This window comes from Taeniopygia guttata, chromosome 7 (assembly GCF_048771995.1).
Source record: "Taeniopygia guttata chromosome 7, bTaeGut7.mat, whole genome shotgun sequence".
In the NCBI taxonomy this organism is placed as follows: Eukaryota; Metazoa; Chordata; class Aves; order Passeriformes; family Estrildidae; genus Taeniopygia; species Taeniopygia guttata.
Genome location: NC_133032.1, coordinates 16,293,471 through 16,310,097, shown reverse-complemented (window position 1 = coordinate 16,310,097; position 16,627 = coordinate 16,293,471). Strand labels below are relative to the sequence as shown.

The following is a 16,627-nucleotide window of genomic DNA, read 5'->3' as shown; positions in this document are numbered from 1 at the left end:
AGTGCTACAAAGCAATTAATGTAAAATGCTACTTTATTATTTCAGTTTTGTATTTAACATAAGTAGTCCTCTACAATTACAGGTTGCTTTCTTAATTCTAATAACTGAAATAACAAAATTACCTGCCAGACTTACAGAAGGTGCTCTATTTCAAATTCAATTTGCTGTTTGAATTATACTAAATATGACTGAAATACTTCCAGAACATTTTAATTTCTCCTAAATGATAGAAAAATATTTTCTTAAAATACAACTTTTAAAATCTACAGAAATAGTTGTGGAACTCTGAGTGCCTAATTATTCCTTCTATTCCTGGCTTTTTGAAAAAATATTTTAAAAATCACAGACTTGTTCTGACTTAAAACTGCTGATGTAACTCACATTAAATAGATTAAATACAAATGTAGTGAGACTGTATTTCAAATTACATAATAAAACTACATTTCAAATTACATTATAAAACTAAAATGTGGATAAAGCAGATAACTTTTTAAAAGTTCAGAGAATTAAATTTTGCAATGAATGCTGGAGACCTGGGTTTGTCCCACACTGCCACTTTCAGCTCAGCGGATCAGCAGCTTTAAGACTGTTGAACTGTTACATCACCTGTTGAGCTCTCCTTGCCCTGGGAGGCACTTATTCCTTCTCTGCTGTGTCCTGCCCAGTCAGGGCAGGGAGCAGTAAAGCAACAATGAAGAGAGAGGGAGCGTTACCAGCCTGCCCCCAGCCAAAGCATTGCTGGCACAAGTCTTCTAGTTTCTAAAAAGATTTAAGAGCAAAATTTTTGTGACTTGTTGAAAGTATGCTAATGGGGTGATGAGACCAGTTTCAAACTTGTTTGGCATGGAACATGTGATTAGTGGTTTCTAATACTCACCTTAAATGAATAGCAACAATTGAATCCACCAGTGTCAATAAATACTAATCCAGACCATGACATATGTGCCCCATTTTAGCTACATTTAGCTACAGTAATTATAAAAGTATAAAAGGATAGCTGTCCTTACAAGCGAAAAGCATATAAACCATTTAAGAAATAACTTTCTCTAGTTTCTCTAAGAAACTAGAGAAATAATTTTCTCTAGTCTGATGTACTTACATATTTATTGGAGCTTTCTTACAAGATAATTTCATACCAACAACAGAACATCTCCCTCATCTAGACCTCCTGAGAGTCTTTTTCATCGGCAACTCTGGTTTAGACACTCTTCTGATACACTCATAGGGAGTGTTTGCTGTCTGTCAACATTGCCCTCAAACCATAAGCTCAGCCATGTGTGTACAATAGAAGAGGGATTTTAAAACAATTAAACCAAGACAAGAGTAGTCACAGGATCATTGTTTTGTTCAGAAGATGCTTTAACACTCCATGATGATCACTGAAACAGATTTCTTTTGTACATCTGAAATAAACATTGTACCTCAGTGGTGGTTTTAACAACTGGGTTTATAGAAGTGCCCTCAATTGAATCTTTTTTCTTGAAAATTTTTTTCCTCTTTATCTGTCTTCATTAGATTCACAACTTCATATACAGCAACATTTTTTTCCCCAAGACTGTGCTGCCAAGGTCCCCCTTGAAACTCCTAATTTTTTCCTAAGTTTAGGTAACAAAATGTTACCTAACATTTTGCTCAGTGCAAACCATTTGCTTACTCACCATTGTTTCATCATCTTTCAAGGAAAGCACTACAGACTAAATGTGTAAGATACTCTTCCCAGGTTTTATTGCAGTTATTCACTGTGATGAAATCATATACTACGTCACCTTTCCAGACTTATTGCTCAAAATCCAAAGGTCTTCATCTTGAATCCTTCCCATCATCTAATAATTGTTTCAGTAAACAAATCTATTATTTCTTTCACATTCACATTGCACTCATCTTGAATGCAAATCAATCTTTCTCACTAGAAAACCCAGAAAACTGATGTAGGTAAATATTGTCCTTAAGCAGAAGAGCTAGGCAAAATAACCTGTATGTTTTCCTATTTAGGATGGAAATTGTAAAGAAATAGGAGTTCTTTGATGCAATTAAATCTGTTTTCAGGATCTCTAATTACAATTCCTGCTTTCTGATTTATGGGAGAATTCAAGAGTATCTTTCTGCTCCAGCCTCTTTAAACCAGCACCCAGTACAAAGGCCACAGGCTTTCCTGAGCATGGTTTAGAGCTGCTTTGGGCTTTGTTTTTATGTTGTCCCTGAACTCTTGCCATTTTTCCTTTGAACGGTCTCCTGTATACTGCCAGGTTCCCTGCTCAGAATGCAGAATGTTCTCTGCCCACAGTGCTTAAACTGCTGAGCAACCTTGTACGTACCTTTGGTTTGTTAAAAAAACATTTCCTTAGTAGCTTCTTGCAGACTATTTATTGAGAGATGGTGGTTAAGCCTTGCAATTTCAACCCAAACTACAAATGCGATATGAAGGACCACCTCCATAGCGTGTGGGAGATCACCTCTACATATTCAAAATATGAAACATTTGTTGCTCTTACAGTGAAACTATCTGTATTGAAATTTTATTCAAAATGTTTGAATTATATTACCAAGTGTATGTAAGACTCTAATGGCAGACCTTGGTGAAATTCCATTGCCTCTGCAATGTTTGAAAACACAAAACGTCTGAACAATGTTGTCTGTGTTGTAGAAAGACTGTTATATCAATAATATTTTATTTTATTGTAAAATCATGATTAAGGCTAATTTGAAACTGATTCACAGATTTTAGATCAAGCTGTGAGATATCGTAACATAGATGTTAGATTGAGCTTGTGACTCCACGTTAAGCCAGAGTCAATTGGAATGGAATGTCTGGGAGAATGCATAAATTTCATCATAGACTTGAGTAATAAACCAGTGAAGCTTTTTTTTTTTTTTTTTTTTTTTTTTTTTTTTTTTCCCAAGGAGCTAAGTATTTAGACTTCTAAATAACTGTTACACAATTTGCTGCCAGGTGCCAACAAGAGTTGCCAGGTAATTGGTAACTACCACTACTCTTCTGTGTTCTTCTAATAATTTTGTGTGAGCTTTATATGTATGAAAGGAACTGCAATCGAAATTAAACAGTCGTCCAAATTCTGTCTTTGACTGATCAGTAGGTTGAAGCCAGTGCTTTTATTTGGACTAACAAACGAGAGAACTTAATGTATGGAATACTGCTTTCTAAACTGCTGTTATTACTGCCTAGGGCTAGGGCTACCGCTGACGAGCAGGATTTTCCCAGTCTTGGGGAGCTGCAGTGACTTCCCGCCCGGGGAGCGTGCGAGGATCCCAGCGGGCTCAGCCCCGTTCCTGCGCGGACATGCCACGGTGTCCGGACCGCGCACGGCACCGCGGCTCCCCACGCCGGGGCGCGGGCAGCAGGTGCGCGGAGGGGCCGGACACCGCCTCGGCTGTGGATCCTCCTGTGCTCTGACACCTACCTGCTCGGGAGAGGCTAAAACCAAACTTGATTTTTGAAAGGAAGGGGGAGGGGGGGAGAAAATGAATACTTGATACTGTTGTTACTTCATCTGTCCGAGCCTCGGTCGCGGCAGCTGTCGCCACTTTTCCCTCCCGGGAAGCGCGCTGCTTTGCGGTGAAGCCGGGGCTGGCGCTCCCCGCGCCGCGCTGGCCGCCCGGGCTTTGAAAGTAGCGCGCAGCATCACAGCAGCTCGCGTTTCTCCAGCGTCCCTCGCCCCACCGTGTGCAGCTCCCCCGGCGGAGGCACCGGTGAGCGCTCCGCGCCCACCGACGTTGCCCCGCGCCGGCTCGCCTCGCCGACATGGTATCACCCGAAACCCGTATCCCGCTATGGCGTGGTATATCCCGGCGCAGGAGGCGCTTCCCTCGGGCCGGTCGCGCCCGCCGCCCCCAGCCCGTCTCTTCCGCGGCGCTGAGAGGAGCAGGGGCGCGCCCGCCGCTCCCTCTCTTTGTGTGCGAGCGAGGCAGGGAGCGCGCGCGGGCGGGCCCGAGACACAGCGCGGAGGAGGGCGCGGAGCAGCGTGAGGCCGGGGAGCGGCGCGGGCGGGCGGCGGTTCTGAGCGCGCCGCGGGGGCGGGAGGAAGGTGGAGTGAGGAGCGCGGGGCGGCGGCGGCGGCAGGGCGGGGGGGTGGGAGGGAGGGAGAGAGAGAGAGGGGAAAGGCGGGCGGCTGTGGCGGCGGATAATGATGGCGTGGTGTGTGCGGCCGCTGGGCGGCTGGGAACGCTGAGGGGAAGGAGGCGGCAGGACCCCCGCCCCCAGGTAGGCTGGCTCGGAAAGTTTGGGGCGAGGTACCGGGGCGGCCCCGCTGCGCGCCCCGCAGGCCCCGCGGCGCAGAAGCGCCACCGCGGGGAAGCCCCAGCTTGGGGCCGAAACTTGGCGGCTTCCCCCGCTCTGGGCGGCGCGGGGAGTCAGGGCCGCTCCGTCCTGCCCCGCCGCGCTGCGTGTTCGCGGTCCGGCCGGGCCCGGCCTCTCCCGGGCGGCAGGAAGGGCTGGCGCTGCCCTCCCCCGCCGCCCGACCCGGCCTGGCCTGGCCCGGCCCGGGACGGCCCTTGGCGGAGGGGCGGCAGCCGGAGGTGGCGGGGCGGCCGCCCGGCGCCGCATCCCCCGCCAGAGCCGTCAGGTCGGTGCTCAAGGAGCAGCTGGGTCCGCGCGTCCCGGCCGACACAATGGGCTTTATCCCGCAGAGAGATCTTGGGCTGCGATTCCCACCCCGAGTTTCGGATTCGTGTCACACGCCGGCGAGGCCCCGCGTTAATGGAAACTCTCTGTGTCTCTGCAGATGGCTTTCCGGATACCGCGATCTGCGCTGGGGATAACTCCCGATGTGGCCATTCACGCGCTTTGATTTCTTTCTCTCCACGTAGAGTCCCCTGCGTTCCATTTCAGTACGAGCAGGGAGGCTGACTAAGTGAAAGGCTGCTTTTGGGACCTTCTCTGGGATAGTGTTTGAGGCTGGAAGCTTTGTGCTAGGGAATCGTTCTTCCCATTCTTCTTAAGGAGTGGAGGGAGCTTTCTCTTCAACAATGATGAAAACCGAAGGCAAGGGGGAAAGGACTTTAAGAAGTGCTTCTCCTCACCGAAATGCTTACAAATCTGATTTCCATGCTATCAAATGTTCTTTTGATGGTGTAAACAATCCTGATAACGCTTCCAGCAAAACGGGCTTGCATCAGAAGCTGAGCACCTCTTCCAATGGAGGGGGAAGTGACCCACACAGTCGAGGCAGAGCTGCCACTTATGGCAACAGAGTACACAAGATCAAAAATATGTTTCTGCAAATGGGAAGCTCTTCTTCCGCAACCTCTTGTGAAAGCAGTCCACCTGCTGAGACTAAACTGATCAGCCGGGCCACAGCAGCAGAGTATGGATCGTCTCCGGGTAGTCCATCTTTTCTCATTCTCCAAAAAAATAATCTTCTTAATACAACTACCAGCTCCAGTGGCAGTCCCGTGGATTCATTGTCTGTGTCTTCTGCTGCTGACAAAGTCATCCGTAGCAGCGATGAGGCAGACTTAGACAAAGTAGCCCTGGCAGAAAAATTTTCAGAGACCAGGAAGCTCTTCGAGAGAAATATAAAACAGCGGAGCTCAGTGGACAGATATTCCCCTAGCAAATGTGAAAGAAGTGAAGATAAGAGGAGACATGGTTCAGCTTCTGATTGCAGCAATGTGGTGGACCACTTCAGTTTTAATACAGAAGCAAGTCCTCCAGTAGCACCGGAGAAAGTTGAAAATCAAAGTAATGAGGAGTTGAAGCAGCAACATGGTAATAGTGGTTCCAAATGTTCCTTTCTGAATGCAGGGCCCATTTCTAGGAGGCTGGAAAGCTTTCTGGGTGACAGTGATACTGAAGAATCCAAAGAAACTTCCAAAAATTGTAGTTCTCCGAATCAGGACCCTTTGAGAGGCCAGCACACTTTGAATTCATCTGCTATTGCTGAAAGGTGTCTGGAGAAAGGTGCATTCCCCAAAGTGCCTGAGATCTGCAGAGATGAGCCAAGCAAGGCACTTGGAAAAGACAAAAGAGAGCAACTGGTACTTGAGAGAAGCCAATGGAATATGGATAGTGTGCCTGCTCAGGAGGCTCAGCAGATACCAGATAGTGTTTGCTCCTCGTTTTCTCCCACAGAGGTGACTTGCACAGAGCTGGTTGCACAAGATGAAACCTCAGGGCATGAAAAAAAAGGCTTGGAGAAAGATCACGTTAATCAAGAGAATCAGGAGCTCATATGTGATGTACAGGAAAGGAAGAGAAGCGACTATGCTTTGGAAGTGGTAGAAGAGTTTATGGATGGCAGCAAGACCAGTTGGGAAGAAGAAAGAGATGGGATGTCTGTAAGAGATGGTGGAGTTACACAGGTGCAGGATGTTCTAGAGCAGGAAGATGATACCGAAGAAGAGGAGCAAGCGTTAGAAAAGCAAAGTGAGGCAAACTTAAATGATTTTGGAATAGAGAATGCAGCTTTTGATTATGACAGGGACACAGAGGCAGAAAACCAAGAGCCTGAAGGCAAAGAAATTTTGGAGGGAGAGGAGGATTATATGTATGACAGCGAATATGAGGAGTTTCCTGGACTTTCTGAAGAGGAAGATCCAGCGCCAGACCGAAAAGTCAAGTTCTCAACAGCTCCTATCAAAGTAAGTACATTTGAGTGGTTTTTTATTTTTTTTGGGTTTTTTTTGGTTTTTTTTATTGTTTTGCAGTCAAAAATACTCAGGAAATAAATTTTGAGGGTTTTTTTTTGTGTTTCTAAGTTCTAAAAAGCATTTAATAAGTGCATGTTTATAACTTTTATTCAACACTAAGTATGAGAGAAGTTACCACTTCAGAAAATTAATTATTAGTCACAAGTGATTTCTTAATTACAGCTGCTTCATAAGATAGTGTAGTGAAGCACATGAAATTTTACTTGCTGGACTTTTTCAGCAGCAGTTATATTTTCGGAGCAGATACTAACACCGTGACCTTTAATACTTTAATTTTTTTTTAAACTGAGGCATTGCATTAGAAATTATTATTTTCAGTTTTCCTTTTGGCACAAAAGTTTTTTTAAAAATCCAGACAAATCAATAAGCCTTCCCATAGAAAACTTTCATACTTTCAAACTTTCAACTTCAGGCTTGTTTATGGAATTAACTATAAGAAAATACCAAATGACTGGTTCTTGTATTTTAAGATTCTAGAATTCTCTCCAATAATACCCATATATATGTCGTTTGGTTCTAATACTGATAGCTGAACATGCCTTAGGAGTGTTAACATGATTATTTTGGAGTTACAAAGTTTCAGAAGTGAAAGTTAGAGGGCAGACTGGCTAATGAGGAGGAGTGTAAGTTATAACTTTAACAAATTAAAAATACTTGCGTGTCTGATCTTCCCCCAACAAAAATACCCACAAAATAAGTTGCTCCACAATTCAAACTATGTTTACCCATAGTCTCTTGCAGACTTGAATTATTCTAGTCTTTGTTAAACTTTGGAAGGAGAATTGGGAGACATGGACAAGGATGGAATGGGAGACGGTACAGACTTTTCTCAGCATGCTTCTCTTCTACTATCACATGACTGAAAGAAATAATTTTTAATAAACAGCTTTTACACTTTGTTTGTAGAGAGTCAGGACTCATTTTACTGATCAGAGGGATGGAAAAATTCTGTTGACTCTTGAACTTCCCACAGCAGAGAGCTGTAATTTCCCAGTTTGCTAGCGCAGACCAGTGCTGTACCCCAGAAGATGTTTTGATTGTGGCAAAAAAATTTGGCAAAATGTGAGTTTTGTTGCATGTGGGTTTTTTATAGTCTCTCCATAGACAAGCTGACTTTATATGGCTTTCTTCTAGTTGATGTTGCTTTAGTGGTGACCTGGAGCACTGAAGGGGAGAGTGCTGCTATTGAAAACTGCATAATGAGTCTGGTTAGGGCTGGGAGAGAGCCAGAGGGGCATCAGTCCATTTCTGCATGCATTTGTGCAGTCAGTGTCTGAGCAAAGTGCCATGTAGAGTCTACTATAAATGTGTTAAGTGACTTCCTGCTGTAGGCAGGGTTTTACTGATCATTGCTGATACCCTACTGAAGCAGTGGCTGTTAACAGACTTTTGCCTTCTTTGCTGTGTCTATACCAGGCATAGTTGAACCCTAGTAGAAATCTCAGTGCCAACTATGATGGAAGCTCTCATGTAGACAAAAACTCAGGTTTTGGTAACAAGCACTGTTCAATTATAGCTGCTTCTCTGAAAGCCACAGTAAGCAACCTGTCTCATATTATCATTTACATTATCTGAGAGATGAATGAAACAACTGTTTCATTAGAAACAACTGTTAGTGGTTTCCTATGAAAAATAACAGTTATTGCCATAATGCCCCACTTGGATTGGTAGAATAAACTGTAGTTAATAGCAATAGGTTATTGAGATACGTTTTAAGGCCCTTAAATTGAAGCTTGTCATACTTGCCTTCCTTTATCCCCTTTCAGTGAAACTTGACTGTATCTTTCCTACATTGGGTATAGAGACCACTTTCTGCATGCCATTTTCAATAGGTTTTCCCTCTTTGTTCCTTTTCCCTGAGCAATGATTTCTGTTCCCATGTCTGCCTTTTTGCTTCATGTTTTCTATGCTACTTAGTGGGAATAAGTCCTGGTTATATGGTTTTGGGGATTTGTACTCTGTAAAATAAAGAATTCCAGCTCTTTTATGCCTACCTAGAACTTTCTTTAGTTGTGTATTTCTGATATCTCAATAACCTTTTAGAAAATCCCAGTTTTATCTCACAGAAGGGAATCTCTCCGTTTTTCTTCATAGATTCTGGTTCATCTTAAATTGGAAGAGAAAAAAATCTCAGTGGTAGCTAAAAGATTATTCCTGGTCCCTACCCACAGCTTAGAGCAGTGCCATAGTGAGAAATGTATCCTAGTAGCTTCTTTTTTTCAGCTTAATTTAGAGTAATAAGTTTTACTAAAATGGGAGTGCCATTTTCAGACCTTCATAGCCACTAGAGAAGGTCTGTGATTCTTCTCCTCACAGATGCTCCTGAGAGAGGCCAGGCTGCCCTTGCATTCTTGCTGCTTTCATTCTGCATCTCTAGTGATGACAAAGAAGCCATCTGTGTCTCTTGCAGTTGTTGTTTAGCAGGTATCTGGTAGAGTTGAAGAATTCAAAATGTTCAGAAAAAAAGACATTCTCAGATCTTCAGCATTCTGCAGTGATGTAGCTTTGACTGTTGTATTTGAAATATGCAAAAGGGGGGTTGGATATGTGTGTCAGTAATGGGTAAAACTTAAGGCACCTTAAAAATAGCATTTAATCTACTGCAACAAAGAGAACTGGATTAATATTTCGTTTCAAAGCTTCTAGTCAGTTGGAATATTGGCAGGGTCTTTGAGTAAAAGGAGATTGGGGAGCTCCCAAGGGGTGTATAAGGTAGCTAACACTGTTAGCACTGCATCTGACCTGTGATGGAGGTCCATAATTGTTGACATCTGTAGCAGGGCTTGAGAACATAATTTGATCTGATAATTTCAGGAAAGATGGAACATAATTGCACAAATACTCTGTTTTTGTGTTGCCCTGTGCCTGTGAAAGCAAGCACAGACTTTAAAAGAAATGTTTAAATTCCATAGAAGCTGTTGATAAATGACATATGGGATTTTTTACTTGCTGTGGGTGACCAGACTCTCTTAAGTCCTGCTGCTCTTTGATCTTTCCAGACCCTGGGGAACATTTTATCTCGGTTCTTGTTTTCCTGGAGTAGTTTAGAGAATGATACAGTACAGTTATTAGCAGAACTTCAGAGCCTGGGTTTGTGTTATGGTACGTGAGCAATTTTTAGTCTCTTATTGGCACCTATGAAGCCAGTAAGGAATGTAAAGCACACTCAGCAGTCCAAGGTATTTGCAAGGGAACTGAATTTGCCTTTGTCTTAAAGTTTTCTGAGTAAATTGTGTAAACAATCAGCATTACACACAATGCAAATAACATCAGGTAATTCTTCTGCCATCCCTTTATATTTCATTTTTCCTTTGTAATGTAGGCATTAACTTGCTGTCTGTTATGAGATTACCTTGAAAGACTTTAATTAAATGTAATGACTGAGTGCTGTTCGACATTTGTAATTTTGAAACTTTCTGTTTGGAAAACAAATGCTTGTTTTCAAATTGATTTCTTGAGATGTTTTCACCTCTGACTGTGTCAAACTTTGTCCTCCAAGCCTTTAATAGCACAGTGACTAATTTCTGCAATGATTTATGATCCTTAATAATTCTGTAGCTCAGGTAAGCTGAATAGATAATGCAGCTGTTGCTGCTGTTTGCTTCAGTTTACTTATCAGTGTTATCTAGTTTATGTTGCATGGGAGTGTCTGTTCCCAGCATTTTGTGAATAGTAATGTATTTTGAGCTGGTTTAGTAAAGAAAACAGTTTAAAAAAGTAAACAAGGCAAACCCCTAACCTTCATAAAGGCATTACTTTTATATTTGTCACAGCTGAGCATAAATTTGTCTCATAAGGAAACGGAAAGCAGTTTCATAGTTTGTGTGTTGTCCTAAGCAGTCTAGTTTAAGCTGCTTCTGAGAGAATATGGGAATCCTTTGCAGTATTGCCATTTGTCTTGCATGTCACAGTAAAGTTGTTTTACGTATAGCTGGGCACAAATGGTGGTGTTCAGCCTTTCCTATTCTTAAACGTTTTTAGTACAAAACTGCTTGGTGTGGAAGTTATTGAAGAGCTAAATGAAGATAACCCTTGAATTAGATTTTGACAGCATACCTGCAAATGCTTTTAGGAGATGCACAAATTTTCTAGTTCAATGTGTGGACTCTAGTGTTTTAACACAATGTTGTAGTATAGTGCTTCAGCTTCATACAGCCTCTGATTTTTGAACCGTTCACTTGTGTACTTATGATGCCATACACAAAAAGGGGCGCAAAATACACTGGCTGGTTGAAGATACCCAAACCCTGGAGTTTATAATTAGAGAATTGATGGCTGGTCAATTTTCAGCCATTGCTCAAGCACTTCAGTAAAGTACTTCTGTGACATTAAGAAGCAAGGATGTGATGTGGGTGAGGGTTGATGAAGAAAAATAGAGATTTGATTTGAGAGTAGATTTAAATAGAATTGACATATATGTGGGAATTAATTTTTTTTTTCTTGGCAGAAATAATGTGTTTTCCCATTTTAGTTTGGGATCTTTTCCAATGACAGTTTGCTTGTTTAAAGTCATAGATTTTAATTGGTTTGAAGCTCTGTTTATCAACATTACGACATTTGTAACGTAACGTCAAAATAACTTCATATTTTCATCTTAGTCTATCCACGGTGCTTTTCAGTGACTTTTCACAAAAAATAATTCTATTTTGTTCTGTGTGTATCTGAGAGTATGGCGTTCCTGCAACTTACTTAACCAGTATGAAAGATTTAAAAACATGGATAATAACTGGAGGAAGAATGCATATATTTTCACACACATTTGAAATTTTTTGTTGTTTTGGTTTTTTTGAGAAAATATAATCCTTAAGCATTTACTGAAAGTTTAGTTTTCATATAAATAAATTTTCTCTTAAGTTAAAAGTTTATTAAGCCTAAAGGCAGTTAATTCTGCTTATAGGTTTACCTGTGTTAAAAAGTTCTGTGACGAATCTTTCTGGTGCCTTTGTGGTCCTTGTTTTTTGATGCTATGATGATTGTTCAGCTGTCTGGAAAAAAACTCTTTCAACTCAAGCTGTCTTTGGCTTTTTTTCTTTTTTTTAATCATACATCTTCTGGTTTGATGTTTAGTAAATGTTTGATATGTAAATTTTACAATAGTAGATTGGGTAATCTCCTGGATATATAACAAGCCATGCTAAAAGGCTTGTGAAATTCACATGGTTTCCACAAAAAAATTCATCTGTTTCCCCTGTATTGAGCCAATAACTTGTGTTTGCTAAAGCATGTCTTTTAAAAATACCAGTTGTGGTACTAATAATTTTAAAATCTCTAGCTAGCAGTGGTTTCTGAATAGTAAGATTAGAATTCTTTTGTCTGTAATACATTTGATTCAGTGACTAAACCCTGCCAGACATAGTGCAGGGATGAACATGTTTAGCTTTCTCATCAGTCTTCTAAACTGTGAACTTACATTATTTATTATCCACGTTTAAATGTTACTTTTGCTACTTGGCAAGAACAACTTGCTGACCACTTCTGTATTTTCTATATTAATATCAACGTTTTTTTCTCTCTCATAAAAGATGAACACAACATTATGATTCCACATGTACACAATAAAACATTCTGTTTTCTACCCTTGAGTCTTCAGTCATAGTTTTTGTAGTGTGCTTTTGCTTTTCTTTCTGTTTTTGCAGTGTTTGGCTTCTGGTTATAAGTTTTACTTTCCTTCTTTCTTTGTAAATTTATGTTTTTCCTAATAATTATTTTTCTGAAGTTTGGAGAGGGGTGTGTTGTTCTTACTATTTTAAAATGGGACTATCTTTTAATTGTGAGGTTATGGTTTTTAGAACATTACCCAAATGTTCTCATACAGTTGTCACCTGTCTCTTTAAGACAAAAGTATGAACTCTTTCTCTTAGTGAACTATGCAGAATTAGTTTCAAATAGGCTTTTCTTAGAAAGCTAGTATGCATAAATATTAGGATTCTTCATTTGCATAGATATGTTTATGCCATTGTTTTATTAATAGCAATTGTAAACATCACTGGAACTTAAGCCACCACTAGTTTTAGATTCTGTTATCCACACCTGGTAGATGAACAATTTCTGTGATCAATTTTGTATAAAAATGAGCAAATTCCGTGAGACTCTAAAGTACAGTTCTGTTACTTTTAAACTGGAAAAATAATAAATCATTTTTAGACGTTCCAGAGATATTTTAATGCTGGCCCAGGGCATGCAGCATACATAATGCCGTTGTTACAGTGCAACTTTGTTTCCCCAATTTTCTAGCACTTTATATTGTTGTGCAAGGAACTGGTCATCCCTGTGGTAATGTTATTCTTCAGTGGAAAGTAGCTATTTGCATAATCTTCTGCTCTGTTAGACTACTGAGTAGTAAAGAACTAAGAAAATACAGTTGTCACCGTCTCCAAAATGGACTACTGCCATTCTCCACATTTTGCTCATTCAACCATTTGGTAGTTAAGGTATCTTTTTAACATTTAGTCATATTGTTAATACTAGGTTGTATGGATATGCATTTATACTTTTTTTTCATGCTTTAGTATTTGATTTGTCCTCAAGAGCTCAAATGTTCTCACTAACAAGTTATCATTTGTTCACTCATGAACTTCCTTTTTATTATTAGTTTAAAATTCATCTTATTATCATTTGACTATGTTTTTGGAGATGCTGCTTTTTCTGTTGGGATGAAAAATACACAGACTAGGCCAGTCTTGTTCCAAAGGGTGAATAATGCTTCATGAAATGCTTCTGCTGCGTATCTGATTTAGTGATTTGGGGGCTGAGGAGGGTGATTAATTTAAAGAACTTGGCCACCTTTTTTCTGGTAGTGGTAGAATAAGACCATTTAGATGGTTTTCTTTGTCTGTTTTGCAGATTTTTTCTATAAATTTCATGGAAGACATACTGTAAGTGTGACCCTTGTTGTCCTTCTGTGTCTTGTTGTTGCCTACTGGTATCTGTATGACAGTCACGAGGAGTTTATTTATTAAACTTTATGCAAGATGTAGGAATAACAGCTTCTAAGGAGGGTTCTTTCATTGTGGAAGTCATAAGATTTCTGAGAGTGAATTTCTTCCTTCCCTTTCAGCCAAGGATCTAATCTTGCTTGCTTACTGGACTGACTATATGGCCATGCTGCATTTCTGGAGTAGGTGTTTTGCAGGGCTTGGGAAGAGTTTGTGAAACTGATCTCTAGTTGTAGTCTGAAGGTGATGCAGTAGGCTCCTCATGGGAAATACTGAATTATATTGGTTGCCTTTCAATATTCTGTTTCAATGACCATTTTTCGGTGTCTGAATCTACTGCTCTGCAGAGCTAAAGCTATATACTAGTGAATGTAAATTCACAGGGAAAATGTTAATTACAGTTAGTGCTGTGGTGTTTCCATGATTGCAGTTACCTGTTTAAGTAATCTCAGCAGAAAATACAACAGTTGCAAAAATACAGTAAGACAGTGTGAATGAACTTCATGTCAGTGCTGCATGTTCTTGATTAGGGAGATGGCTGCTGCAGCTGCAATGGGTGTTTTTTTGTCTTACAATGATGTTGGATAAAACTCTCAGTGCCTGCAAAACATTTATCAGATAAACCTTATTTTTTAAGACAAATGAGGGAGCAATATTTTCCCTGTTTTTTTCTGAACTTCTTAATTTAAATACAATTACTGAACATGCTGGTATGTAAGATTAACCCTGTTACATATAGTTTATTCTTCATTTCTAGATTTCTGTCTTAATTTTTGTTGTTTGTTTATATTTTATTTTTAACAATTCAGAAACTCAGCTGGAGTGAATACTAAAAATAGTAATGTATGTAGCAAGGCATTTCCTTTTCCTGGGAAACTGCGTGATTCCCTTGCAGAATCAGAAAACTACATCTGTTTGAAACACTGCAATTGGCAGATGGTGTGGGGGGAGGGAAGAAGAAGAGAGGAAGGATTTTATGGAATGTAGTCCTAATAAAAAAGTCACACGATGTTAAAGAGGAGCTGACTGATTTAACTAGTTGGTGCATTTGCAAGATAAAATCTGTTAAAGTAATTGTTTGAAACTTAAAATGTTACTTCTGTGCAAGCTGGAAACTGTGTGACAGCAGCAGTATTTATTAAATTGATGGTTGTTTAGAAAATGAGATCTCTGAAAATACCATTATAATTTCCTTACAGATTGTCTTTCCATTATATGATGTTTGAAACGAGGTGAGAAGACATTTTAAAAAGTTTTCTGTTACATTTTTTAGGTTTTCAGTACTTACTCAAATGAGGACTATGATAGACGTAATGAAGAAGTTGACCCTGTGGCAGCCTCAGCTGAGTATGAACTTGAGAAAAGGGTGGAAAAAATGGAAGTGTTTCCTGTGGAAATTGAAAAAGGTACAAAACAAATATTGAACATTTACAAGAGATATTGTGGGAACAAAAGATAAAACCATAACTGTATATTCCCCAAATTTAGGTCTTGAATTTTTGAATGTATGTCTAGGGTTAGATTTGTGGCTGGTTCTGTTGAATTTCAGTGAGTATTAACTGGGCAGGCCTCTACTAAGTGCAGTTTCTCTTTTTAAAATTTGAGTTTCTATTATCTTTTGTGTAGAAAGACTTGGAATGCTTTGAAACAACTCAGTACTGCTAACTGTTACATCATGTGTCATGCAGCTAATGTTAGATTTTTGAATCCCTTAGGTGACAGGGGTCTGGGCATCAGTATCATTGGAATGGGAGTTGGTGCTGATCAGGGACTGGAAAAACTAGGTATTTTTGTAAAAACAATAACGGATGGGGGAGCCGCTCAGAGGGATGGACGGTGAGTTTTTTGTTGAATCGATTATGCTTTTTACAAATTTCTAACTGAGCCTTGTTGACTTATTAGATCTGCTGAATACTGTGAATAAAAGTAAAAAAGTACTGAGCGCAGCTGAGTGATTATTACATTTCTGCTTTATGTTAAATTTTAAAAAATAAGTTTTTTATTATAGGACATTTTTGCTAAGTAACTGTAGATCTGCTGCACATATGAGAAACGTCCAAAATGAGCTTATGTGTAGAAGTACCACAAAATCATGTTGACACTCCAGAACACAGTCACTGTGTAAATAATGTAAAAACATTAAGTCAAATACTGTGTAAATTTCAATTGATGATTTGCATAGTAACAGAGGATGAGGAGACTATTTTTAAGCAATGAGTCAGAATTTATTATTGTAAATGATAGTTTTAAGTGATATTTGTCATGTCAGTAATGTTTCAAGCCAAAATACTATTGCTTAACTGATAGCTAAGCATTTATTTATTTTGCAGAATTCAAGTAAATGATCAGATTGTTGAGGTTGATGGCATAAGTCTAGTGGGAGTTACTCAGTTCTTTGCAGCCACTGTACTAAAGAACACCAAAGGCACCGTGAGGTACGTATGTTTTCTCTGAAATAATAGTTTCTTTTTCATTTTTCATTCCTGGAGAACACAAAACCACAGTGTGAAAATTTTACAAAGATGTTGTGGAAGTCAGCAGTGTAGCAAACTCATTTCTTACGCATGTCTTAAGGTTTTTTGCTGCAAGATAATTTGGTTTTTTTTCCTGTAGGTTCCTGATCGGGAGAGAGAAGCCGGGGGCTGAGAGCGAAGTAGCCCGTCTCATTAGTGAGACCTTAGAGCAAGAGAGATGTCTGTACGAGCAGCACTATGTTCATGATGATACAGAGCAGGTAAAACATTGTTCATGCTTTGCTAATTTACCAATGGTGGGATTTAATCAAACTGAAGCAAAAAAAGTATAACACAGGCAACTTGTTAAGAACAGGAAAATAAGCACTTCATACCCTACTGTTGTCAAGGCACATGATTATTGCTTTATCACTCATTCAAAATACTCTTTTAACTGTCAGCTGGATGTGATAGTTTCGTGCACGTCTTTCTTAGCTCTCTTTTGTGGAACTTTGCTGAAAGTGTTTGCAAGTCGTCTTTAACACTTACTGTAGGTATAAGAAATTAAAAAGG

General features: G+C 40.0%; 1 protein-coding gene across 7 annotated transcripts in view; it reads left to right on the top strand.

Annotated features, from left to right (window-relative positions):
• LOC100217844 (neurabin-1) overlaps positions 1-16,627 on the top strand; it is a 58,365-nt gene that overhangs the window by 17,520 nt on the left and 24,218 nt on the right. Inside the window, exons 1-6 of one of the 7 annotated variants that reach the window (XM_072932255.1) lie at positions 3,741-3,763; positions 4,740-6,597; positions 14,875-15,007; positions 15,317-15,437; positions 15,932-16,036; positions 16,215-16,335. In XM_072932255.1, the coding sequence (XP_072788356.1) occupies positions 4,984-6,597; positions 14,875-15,007; positions 15,317-15,437; positions 15,932-16,036; positions 16,215-16,335 (2,094 nt within the window). In that variant the 5' untranslated portion in view covers positions 3,741-3,763; positions 4,740-4,983. The other 6 variants (XM_072932252.1, XM_072932251.1, XM_041717525.2 and 3 more) reach the window with 6 other exon arrangements.